At 47.2% G+C, this 12,593-nt stretch overlaps 1 protein-coding gene across 1 annotated transcript in view; it reads left to right on the top strand.

The window, feature by feature from the left end:
* GLB1 (galactosidase beta 1) overlaps positions 1-12,593 on the top strand; it is an 83,414-nt gene that overhangs the window by 45,736 nt on the left and 25,085 nt on the right. The window contains exon 10 of the mRNA XM_039522898.1: positions 193-305. Coding sequence (XP_039378832.1) covers positions 193-305 — 113 coding nt within the window. The remainder of the gene's footprint in view (positions 1-192; positions 306-12,593) is intronic.

Genomic DNA, 12,593 nt, shown 5'->3' with positions numbered 1-12,593 from the left:
TGCTTAAGTTCTGTCCTGAATAGGGATGGTTTCCTGAAGGGAACCCAGGCTGAATCACTAGACTTAGAGATCTTGCTATGAACAAAGAAATTTGTGGGTGGAAAGAAACAAGTCTAAAAACTATCCCATTGGGGAGGGGACTGGAGAAGGTCCATCAATTGTTTTTAATTGATTAATTTTTGATTTTCACAGGGGCAAACATGCCATATGCATCACAGCCTACTAGTTACGACTATGACGCTCCACTGAGTGAAGCAGGGGACCTCACTGACAAATATTTTGCTCTGAGAGAAGTCATTGGTAGGGTGAGTGTTTATAAAAGACACGGCTTTTAGAATGTTTCTTTAAAACCTCACTGGCTTGTTGTGTGAGCCCTCTTGGTTTTGCATGGGTGTGGGCAGGGCTGCCCAGAGGTGGGGGGCAAGTGGGGCAATTTGCCCTGGGCCCCACAGGGGCCCCCACGAGAATATCCTATTCTGTAGTATTGCAACTTTTTTTTATGGAAGGGGCCCCCCCAAATTGCTTTGCCCAGGCCCCCTGAATCCTCTGGGCAGCCCTGGGTGTGGGTTGCCTCCTGATTTATTATTAGGTTTGGAAGGTTTAGGTTTTTTATCAGTAAATGTCGATTTCACTGAGCACACACAAACCAATGAAAAAAGATAAGAACAGAAATGTACAGATAGGCAAAGTTAGAAAAGTGCTGCTTGAGGGCTTATTTAGACTTTGATTTAAGGATGTTTACTTTGCATATTTTGACAGTTGATGTTGACGATCTGTGATTTAGAGGTTATAAAGCTTTAACTGTTTGAATCTAAATCTCTGCTGTTCTTAGATAGTTATTGTCTGACTCCTCCATAATTCCCCCAACTGTGAAAAATTTAAATAGATTAAAAATAGGGGGAAAATGCTTAAAAATAAACATGGATGTTATCTATCAATTATAAAAAAAAAATTCTGCCAGCTTATTTATTATCCACTTCAGGTGTTGAAACACGCTGCTGCTTTTTGCTGCTATTGAATTCTGTGATTATTGTGTAAAAAATCACCCAAAGTCTGCTTTCAAACTTGATGTTGTGCACTCTAGTGTTTGGGGTCTCTAAGAGGGGGAAAGCTTACTCCGATGAACAGATTTTCCCTTCATAACTTTACAAACAAGAGATGGGCTGAGCTGTGGAATTTGAATCTGGGTTTTGAACACCCCAAAATTCAAGACTGTTCAATCCAAGTAGTTGCTTTGGGCCCCTCTCTGTGTTTAAGCACATGTCACGTTGGGTTTATTTTTGTCTCCATTGAAAGGCTCCTGTAGAACAGTCTCATAACCTTCTGTATTTTTCCCAAGCTTCACTTGCCAAGTCTCATCACATTTTGATAGCTTTATATTGCCTCCCTTAGAGTATAGTTTACCTCAGTCCTCACATCTTTGTGTGGCTTCCCTTGCCAATGAACATTACAAAAAAAGTGCTGCTCTTGAGTTCCTTAATTAAAGTGTGTGCCTATCTGAAATGTGATCTTTAGTGTTTGCATGCATGTGAACCAAGGGAGATGCAACTTTATGCAGAGAGCTGGTTTTGATAGGATCTGAAGTGTTGGCCATAAGCACTGTCAGTTTTGGTAGGCCAGACTGGTGTACGCAACTTTTTACACTGTGGTTTGTTTAGCTTTTACCCTGCATATCCATAGTATCTAAACAAAATCTTCCTGTCTGTGCTGTGGGTTCTAAACCAATAACAATCTGTCTGCTCAATCACATTTTGAGGTAAAGTTATGTTTAAAAAGAGAGTCATCCTGTAATGAATATCTGCTTTCAAAATGATAGATTTGTTGTAAGCATAACATGTGGTGAGCCCTATAGGCTTTTTGGGGGGCACAGAGGGAGGGTGGAGAGGTGTCTGTTTTCCTGTCCTAACAGGCCTCTTTCAGTTGCTTAACTCTTTCTGCTTTTGGACTTAAATGATCCATGTTTGGTTTCTTCTCTAGTGTGAAAATTGTTTGGAGTGGATTTTATGAAAGCTTGAGCAGAACTGGTTGAGCCATTTTCAAGTACAAAGAGCGAGGAAGAAGTGGAGTTATGCCATTATCTAGAGATGTAAATTATTCTTTCTTTTAACAGCTCTACCAATGAAGTGGTTGAAACTTGGCAGGGAGATATGTCAGATGTAGGGAGTGATTTGTCATGGTCCAGTGGACAAGCTGCTTCAGTTTGGCTTTTAAAAACATGCTACTTGTTCTGACTGTCTCCTGGCTTTTCTGCCCCTGATTCCCTTGGTCTGTTCTGGTGCTTCTTAGCTATCACCGCTGGCCATGTCTACACTATGATGGCTATAGTGGCATAGCTCATAGACTTTAAGGTCAGAAGGGACCATTATGATCATCTAGTCTGACCTCCTGCACAACACAGGCTACAGAATCTCACCCACCCACTCCTGTATCAAACCTGTGTCTGAGCCATTGAAGTCCATTCATTAGCCTTTCCATTAACACACAAGAACAAACAAACAAACAAACAAAAAAACGGAGCTTTTCTAGTAATAGATACCAAAAGGAAGGGCTAAGCGGGATCTGCTGCTTTCTAGAGCATCCCAAAATCCTCTACAGGATTGCTGTACAGCAAAATTTTATGCTTATAAGAAGCCCATGGGATCTTTTTCACGGGAAAAGGCAATACACCACGCTTTTTGAAGATACAACAATTAGCATATGCATTTTCTCTCTCTCGCTCTCTCACACCCACACCCACCCACACACACCACTGTCCCGCCAGTCGAGGTTCTAGTTACCAGTCCAGATCAATGTAGTGCGCAGCAAGGTTGATCACAGGTAGGGGGGATCCGGGTTCTGTTGGTCCTGACAATGATACTCCAGGGAAGTCTTGGCAGGATGAACCCAAAGTTTCATGGCAAGGCATCCTGTTTATATAGTGATTTTTCTTCATTGCAGTGAGTTTTGCACCGTCATGCTGTAATCAGTTGTTGTTTGACAAGTGCTTGTTTTCTTAAATTGTTGTTTTCATCCTTTATCTTGTTCTTTCATCAGGTTTCTCAGGGAGTTACCCCATGCTTGTTTTGATTACAGTTATCTTGTCCCCATTGATAGGTGCCTGTCTCATTTGTAGAGTCGTCAATCTGCCCTCCTCTGACATTTCAGTAGGGATGTGTTGCAACCTCCTGGCGCCCTTGTGCCTGTCTTCGGTTCCCCCCTAGAACATTTGGTCTGGTGATGACCTTCTTCACGTTTATCTTTTAACACACACATTCCTCCTTCACACACAAAACGGACCTGATTTACTCAGAACATTTGAACAGGAACATCAAATTGCAATGCAAGAGTAAAACAACCATTGCATTCTTTCACTTATTTTAAAATGCTAAACCTACAACTAAGTGGTGACCCTAAAAGGTCTGTCACTGCCTTGAAATCAGCACAGCCACAGATTCTGGCTGATGCATTCTGCCAGTGGCCCATTGGCTGTTCCTTTCTGCTTTCAGAAAGGGTGGCTGGCAGGATATGGTCAAATCATACACCAGTACATTTAATACATGCTATGGTATTATTCTTTATCCTGCAGTCTAAATTATACAAAATACAAACATAAAATCTTACTACTACATAACCACATAGTGTAGCTGCAGACTGCGTGGACGGAAGGGGTTTTTCCATCGCTGTAGGAGTTCTGTCTCCTCGAGTACCAGTAGCATTTTTTGTCAATCTAGGTGTGTCAGGGTTCCCTCCCCACTCTGAACTCTGGGGTACAGATGTGGGGACCCGCATGGTAGACCCCCTAAGCTTATATTCCATCATCTTAGGTTAAAACTTCCCCAAGGCACAAATTCCTTTCCTTGTCCTTGGACGGTATTGCTGCCACCACTAAGTGATTTAAACAAACATTCACGGAGGGGTCACTTGGAGCCCTATCTCCCCCAAAATATCTCCCCATACCCTTTCACCCCCTTTCCTGTCGGGGCTTGAGAATAATATACCAACCGAGAGGTTAACAAAGTGAGCACAGACCAAATCGCTGGTTTTTAGGACACTGAAAATCAATCAGGTTCTTAACAGAAGAATTTTATTAAAAAAGTAAAAGAATCACACCTGCAAAATCAAGATGGAAGATAACTTTACAGGGTAAATGAAAAGATTTAAAACACAGAGGATTCCTCTCTTGGCTCAACTTCAAAGTTACAAAAACAGGAATAAACCTCCCTCTTAGCATAAGGAAAATTCACAAACTAAAACAAAAGATAATCTAACGCATTTCCGTGCTATTACTTACAATTTCTGTAATTTTTAGATGTATCAGTTCAGAATCTTTTTAGGAGCTGGGTTACCTGCTTGGTCTCTTTCTTTGTCCCGAGAGGGAACCAACAAAGAGAGCACAAACAAAACCTCCCACCCCTCCCCTCCTCAGATTTGAAGGTATCTTCTTTCCCCATTGATCCTTCTGGTCAGGTGCCAACTAGGTTAATTGAACTGATTAACCCCTTACAGGTAAGTGATTCTGTACCTCTGGTCAGGAGGGATTTATGTTACTGCATACATAACAGTTGTTACCCTTCCCTTTATATTTATGACATGGTGTATCTATATTGCTATATGGAGATATACCTATCTCATAGAGCTGGAAGGGACCCCGAAGGGTCATCACGTCCAGCCCCCTGCCTTCAATAGCAGGATCAAGTACTGATTTTGCCCCAGATCCCTAAGTGGCCCCCTCAAGGATTGAACTCACAATCCTGGGTTTAGCAGGCCAGTGCTCAAACCACTGAGCTATCCCTTGCTGCAGTTACGTCAACCTAACTTTTCAAGGGAGACCAGACTTTTTGGTCTCCTTCTGTGGCATTACTGCCACTCTTTCAGAGACACGCAGCCCTTCACAGAACAACAGCTAGCGCAACCTCTTTGCTTATGTTACTGAAATATCGGGTCCGTCTAGCTGAGAGCCAATAACAGCCTGACAGGGATAAGGAAAAGATTGCTTTATTCTGCAGAAGAAAGGAGAGCCCTGTAATAAGATACAGAAGTCTCTGTCTTACACACATTTCACAGATCCTTTATACACATTTAGACAAAGACCCTTGCCGTGTTCACACCTGATTGGTGGTTGCCAGACCCCGTACTTCTGCTATCTGGTCAGTGAAAACCAGTTTGGAGCTAGTTTCTTCTGCTTCAAGGCAGAGGAGAAAAGACAGTTCAAAAGTTCAGGTTACTGTGTACGTGAGGCTTCTGCTTCCCCCTACTGGCTGCCTGCTAGTTGTTAAGGGGGGTCACCAGTAACTTTCACACTTACATGTGCCTTGTTTTGGATGGTGAGGAGTGCCCTTGTGGTGGAGGCTGCTGTTGTTTCATTCATCTGGTTCCATAAAAACAGGTTTGGAATTTAACTGTTTATTCCAGCTATCTTAAATGGAGGGCAGCAATTCTTCAAGTAATGTCCCTATAGGTGCTTCACTGTAAGTGTATGTGCATCCCCGCAGTTCTGATCAGAGATCTTTGGTAGCAGTGTCTGTTTGGCCTGCACAGGTGCTCCAAACCCTCCCCACCATGCTCTGCCTCGAGGCTAATTATCATTTTACAGGCAAACCCCCCTCAGTTCCTTCTCAATTGCCCCTGGCTAGAGACAGAGCAATTAGCAGTCCCTTCAAGGATACTTTACTTCTTTAGAAATGCGTTCTTAGCTGGTTTTTAGTGCTTTTGTTCTTTTCTTAGTCTCATAGTTTTCTTTTTTTCTTCTCTCCTCCCACCCCAAAAAAACCCTTAAAATAAGTTATTTACTTTAACCCTTTCCCCCCACTATACTGGGGATTGCCCCCAGTAAGAGGCCTGCCTGGTTTAAGAATTGTCTCTCCTGTAGGGAGGCCATTCCAGTATGGGATGGCCATTCCCACTGTGTCTTTTGCCTCGTTGAGGGCCACGTTCCACAGACATGTCAGCAGCTGAGGGCCAAATTCTGAAAAAAAACAGAAATTGAAACTGCTCCTTATGGCAGGAGCTCTTTAGCCTGCGACTGACCCGCGGCCTCTCTCTCCCAGATGATGTGAGCCATCTCCGCAACCTTACACTACCAAGGACGATGAACCAAGGAAGAAATCCTCAGATTCCCTATGTAAGATCTCTTAAAAAGAGTGAGCCGTGAGCCAGCCAGAGGAGATCCCTGGCATGTTCAGTCTCCTTGGTACTGAAGGTGTCTGAGCACGATACCCACAGATTGTGTGGGCCCTCTGCTACAGATGCTGCTGGTAAGCCTAAAGAACCTATGGCACAAACACTGAAGCAGTGGTACTGCTGGTCAGGGACAGGAGCCTAGATCATACCAGCTCCAAGCAGATGGCACCAGTACGGATGCCCCTGGTACCAATGACTGCAAGACAACCATCATCGGACTGTTTCGTGTGGCCAAGATTTCTGATCCCTTTGGTACCATCGACTCAACACCGGCAACCACTGTTGGTACCAGTTACTGCTGCACCGCAGGAGTTTAGATTCTCTTAGGACCTCACGGTATCTGAGGCACCAGAGTCTCCTCTGCTTGGTACCAGGGCCCCAGTATCGGCTCCACCACTTTCCAGTGGAGATTCAAACAGTGTCCAGGAGGAGGTTCTTTCTTGTCAGTCCCACTATGCTCCTTCTCCCTACCAGCTGGCCCTTCCCCGTCAGACCCTCGCTCTGGACAGCCCCCACAGTATGCCCAATCATGGGCCTCAGCCACCCAGGCCTTTCCCACCACCCCAGTGGCCCTACTGGTATTTGTGGGTGGCCTATAGGCATCATCCCTCCTGGGCGTCTAGTATCACACACCAAGAGACTGTGAGGCGTTCTCCCACAGCCACTGCATCTATGGCTTCAGACCCTCCTGAGGATATCCTGGAGGAGCAGAAGGTTGGACTAGAGTGGGATGTTAACCACATACTAACATCTCTTCCTCCCCTTCAGAAGAGACAGTTATGCTCCCTCCACTGTCTATGGCAGATGATTTTAAGTTGTTCCGAGACCTTACCAAGAGGGTGGCAGATACCTTACTAATACTTCTGGAGGAGATAACAGACACTCACCATAAGCTGCTGGATATTTTACAGACATCCTCCTCCTTGAGGATAGCTTTTGGACCCAGCTAAGCTCGTATGGCAACCACCAGCATTGGCCCCACCAGTAGGCAAAAGGTCCGATTAAAAATTACTATGTACACCTCCCTCCCCACAGATACGGAATTTTTTTCCCACCCTCCCTCTAATTCCATCGTGATATAAGCGGTTAACTCCTGTGGCCACCAACATCGTTCCAGATCTACCCCTTATGATAGGGATTGGAAGTGCCTTGACTTATTTGGAAGGAAGGCCTACTCTTTTGCTACTTTGTAGTTCAGAATTGCAAACTACTAGGCCTTCAGGGCAAAGTACAACTATAGGAACTATGCCAAATTCAGCATCTTTATTGACCATCTACCGGAGTCACAACGGGAATAGTTCTGCTCCATGATGGATAAGGGTCAGTCAGTGGCCAAAACAACACTGCAGACAGCACTTGATGTGACTGATACAATGGCCTGTTCCATCTCAACGGCAGTTGTGTTGTGGTGAGCTTTGTGGTTGCATCTTTTGGGTTTCCCAAAGGAGATTCAGACAACTGTCGAAGACCTCCCCTTTGAAGGCTTTAAGTTGTTTGCTGAGAAGACTAATGAATCGCTCCACACACTTAAGGATTCCAGAGCCACACTTTGGTCAGTGGGGATCAAGACGCCCGGACAAAAAACAAAGAATATAGCCCTCAGTCTTCTCACAAACTGCATACACTGCAGTTCCCCCTCCCCCCCCCCACAACTCTATTATGAACCACAGAGGAAAAAGGTCCAAGTTTCTGAGGTGCAGACCATCAGGACCTCAATTCTTAACATTGCAATCTTCCACCTCAGAACATCAGTTTTGACACCTTGGTCGAGGCCCTGACAGACCACTGCATTTGACAACAGCTGCCACTTTCCAACCTCTCTCATCCTTTTGGATACAGCCTTGCTCTTTTCAGTCCCAACTGGGAATCCATCCAACAGATGGGTTTTGGAAATTATCTCCCATGTGTATTCAATCCTCTTCAGGGACTCTTCTCACGAGAGACTTACGACTGGATCAGCTCCTCTGCCTAGAAGCCATAGAACCCATCCCACTGCATCTCTGAGGCAAAGATTTTTACTCTCGATATTTCCTGATCCCCAAGAAAACTGGAGTTTGGAGACCCCTACTGGATCTCAGAGCACTGAACAAATATGTCAAGGCTCAAAAAGTCAAGATGTGTCACACTAGTGGTGATTATTCCATCTTTGGAACAGGGAGATTTGTTCTTGGTCCTCAAGTTTCAGGACACGTATTTCCACATATTGATCCTGCCATCCCACTGACAATTCCTCCAATTTACTCTGGGTCAGGATCAGTACCAGCACAGAGTGCTCCCTTTTGGCCTCTTGTCGGCTCCCAGAGTATTCTCCAAGGTCCTCTCCATAGTGGTGGCCCACCTGCATATCCAGGGGATCATGATCTACCCATGCTTAGACAACTGTCTCATCAGGCCTGCTCCTTCGAAGAAGCTCTATGGGCCACCCATGGAACTATGGACGTATTCACAAAACTGGGCATACAAGTCAACATCCAAAAATTGACCCTAATTCCAGTACAATGCTTGGAATTTATAGGGGGTGATCTCGACTCACTGGAAACGAGAGTGCTCTTTCCACAGCACAGATTTCCCAGCCTGTCCGCACTTACAGAGACAGTGCAAACTAGCCCTCAAACATCGGCCAGACATTGCCTCCAGATTCTGGGGCACGTGGCAGCAGGCGTGTTTGTAATATCTCCAGCCAGACTTCACATGAGGTGCCTGCAGATGTGGTTCAGCTCAGTTTACAGGCCAAAAAAAGGCAGGTTAGACAAACCTCTCTCAGTGCCTTTCTGGGTCAAACACTCCCTGATTTGGTGGAAAGACTCAACAACTGTTTGCACAGGGGTCCCACTCACACAGTCCCCCCAACACTACTACTCACTACGTAAGCATCCCTGATAGATTTGGTTGCACATCTCAACAACCTCATGACTCAGGGCAAATGGTCGCCCATGGAGGCAACTCTCCACATCGACCTCGGAGCGGTCAGGAACGCTTATGTTCACTTTCTTCCACTGATTAGAGGTACACACACGAAAGTCATGATGGACAACATTGTGTGCATGTACTATATAAATTGCCAGGGAGGCACCAGATTGTCGTCCTCTGTGCAGAAGTGTTAAAGCTCTGGAACTGGTGCATTTCCCATAATGTTCTATTGTCAGTGGCCTGTCTACCGGGAGTGCAGAACACAACAGCAGACAGTCTTAGTCGCAAGTTCTCACATGACCATGAGTGGGAAATGAACCCTGTAGTACTTCACAGCATATTCAGTCAATGGGAGACACTGATAATATACTTGTTCGTCACTTACCGGAACAAGAAATGCCCATGCCGCTGCTCCAGGGCTGGCCTTGGACACTCTCCTTCTTCCAAGGGACGAAGGCCTTCTATACACCTTCCTCTCGTTCCTTCTGCTGCTGAAGATCCTGTCACAAATAGAAAGAGAAAAAGCAAATGTCATACTGATTGCTCCCAACTGGCCAAGACTGATGTGATGCCCATAGCTGTCACAGCTGGCGGCGTGTCCACCAATCCCTCTTCAACCCACTCCTTACCTCCTCTTGCAGAGTGACGGATCCACTTTCCATACCAACCTGCGGATACTCCGACTCAAGGCCTGGCTCCTTCATGGTTCCAATACATAGAGAACTTCTGCTCTGAGGAGGTACAGAAAGTGTTACTATACAGTAAGAAATTGACTGCCAGTCGTACTTACCTGAAAAAGTGGACCAGGTCTCAAGTTTGGTGCAATTCCAGGCAAATTATCCTGGCATCTGCTACTCTCCCTGTGGTTTTAGACTACATACTCAAGATGTCAGGGTTATCTCTCAGTTCGCTCAAAGTATGCCTGGCGGCCATAGTGGTTTTCCATCAACCAATAGAGGGATACTCAGTTTTCTCACACCCAGCTAGAAAGAGATACCTCCAGGGCATAACAAACCTCTTTCCCCAACCCAGACATCCCATCTCAACATGGGACCTGAACTTAGTTTTAAAGAGCCTGACTAGACCACCTTTTGAACCTGTGGCCACCTGTGGGAACCTGTTCGCTTATACACCTGTCAATGAAGACAGCATTTCTGATCATCACTTCAGTGAGGAGAAATGGGGAGATAGCAGCACTGATGGTGCACCCCCCTTTTTACAGTCTTCTTTCATGACAAGGTTGCTCTCAGGCTGCACCCAAAGCTCATACCCAAGACGACTTCATCTTTTCATGCGAACCAACCGATTCACCTCCCAACCTTTTATCCTAAGCCTCACTGCAATAACAGGGAGGCCATACTTCACACTCTAGATGTTAGAAGAGCCCTGGCCACCTTCTTGGACAGGATGAATGCTTTTAGGAAATCTTCTAAGCTCTTCCTTTCCATTCCTGATATGTCTAAAGGCGCAGCAATATCAGCCCAAAGACTCGCCAAATGGGTCTCGAACTGTATCAAACACTGCTATGAGGTTTGCAGTGTAGTACCTCCATCTTTAATCCGCACACACTTCACAAGGTCAGTTTCCTCCTCGGTCACCTTCCTCAAGAACGTCCCTATCTCAGAAATCTGCAGAGCAGCCATCAGGGCGTCTCTTCATACCACTGCAGAACACTACATGATCACTGGGAACTCTGCTTCCAATGCTAGCTTCAGCTGTGCAGTATTATCATCCATAACAGACTTGATTCCGAAGCGCCAATCTCCCATCTGGGACACTGCTTGGGTGTCACCTACAGAGGAGCACATATAGGGACATTACTCGAAGAAGAGGAAGTTATTCACACTGAGCAGTAATGATGGTTCTTGGAGATGCGTGTCCCTGTGGGTGCTCCACAACTCACCCTCCTCCCCTCTACTTTAGAGTTCTTAACAGAGGCTTTGTGATAGAGAAGGAACTGAGGGTGGTTCACCCGCTCAACGCTAATTAGCCTCGAGGCAGAGCACGGGACGCGTGGAGGAGTGTATATGTGGGCTGAATGGACATTGCTACACAAATCTCCGATCAGAAGCGCAGGGACACACATCTATAGTGGAACACCCATAGGGGAATGCAGCTCGAAGAACCAGGGTTACTCCACAAGATGAGTAACTTCCTCTTATGCCCACCCTATACCAGCTAGGGTTGCCTGATGTCTGGCAGAAAAGGGACCCTGGCGACTCTGGTCAGCACCGCTGACCGGGCTGTTTAAAAGTGCACTTGGTGCCACAGCAGGGCTAAGGCAGGCTCCCTGCAGCTCCTGGAAGCAGTGGCATGTCCCCCCTCTGGTTCCTACGTGCAGGGGCTGCCTGAGGTAAGCAATGCCCAGAGCCTGAAACCCCTCTCCCCCGCATCCGAACACCCTGCCCCAGCCTTGATCCCCCTCCTGCCCTCTGAGCCCCTCGATCCCAGCCCAGAGCACCTTCCTCCACCCCAAGCCCCTCATCCTTAGCCCAGAGCCTACACCCCCAACCAGAGTCCTCCCCCCGCCCCCCCGCCCCAGCCCAAAGCACCCTCTCGCACTCCAAACTCTTCAGCCCCAGCCCGGAGCCCCCTCCTGCACCCCAAATCCCTCATCCCTAGCCTCACACCAGAGCCCACGCTCCCAGCCGGAGCCCTCATCCTCCCCTGCCCCAGCCTGGAGTCACCTCCTGCACCATGAACCCCTCATTTCTGGCCCCACTTGGAGCCCGTACCCCCAGGCCAAAGCCCATACCTCCCCAACCCACTGCCTCAGCCTGGGAGCCTTCTCCCACACCCAAATCCCTCATCCCCAGCCTCACACCAAAGCCCACACTCCCAGCCAGAGCCCTCATCCTCCCCTGCCCCAGCCTGGAGTCACTTCCTGCACCATGAACCCCTCATTTCTGGCCTCACCCCAGAACCCGTACCGCGAGCCCAGAGTCCGTACCCCCTCCCACATCACAACCCCCTGCCTCAGCCCAGAGCTCCCTCCCATACTCTGAACCACTCGGCTCCACCCCCCAGCCCAGAGCTGTCTCCTGCACCCCCAGCCGGAGCCGTCACCCCCTCATGCATCCCAGCCCACTTTAGACCTCAACCCAGAGCCCCCTCCCACACCCTGAACTCCTCCTTTCTGGCCACACACCCTGCTGGAGCCCTCACTCCCTCCTGCACCCCAACCCCCGGAGCCAGTCCAGTGAAAATGAGCAGGTGAGGGAGGGAAGAGCAAGCGACAGAGGGGAGATGGAGTAAGCAGGGAGGGGGCCTCGGAGAAGGTGTGGGGTCTCGGAGGAGGGGTGGGGCAGGGGGTGTTTGGTTTTGTGCGAGTAGAAAGTTGGCAACCCTAATACCAACACTTTGTGCATGTGCACTTATTATTGTGTTTTTTTTTCAAATTCCATGAGCTATTTTAGTATCTCCCAACAATCTATTAGTATTGTGCATGCAGAAGTAGATGATTTGAATGAATTTTTACCTCAGCAAATGGATAAGAGATGAGGCAGGGCTTTGAGCATGCATCT

The sequence above is a fragment of the Mauremys reevesii genome, linkage group 2 (genome assembly GCF_016161935.1).
Source record: "Mauremys reevesii isolate NIE-2019 linkage group 2, ASM1616193v1, whole genome shotgun sequence".
Taxonomy (NCBI): domain Eukaryota; kingdom Metazoa; phylum Chordata; order Testudines; family Geoemydidae; genus Mauremys; species Mauremys reevesii.
Note: the sequence above shows the minus strand (reverse complement) of the source record. Positions and strands in the feature narration are given on the sequence as shown.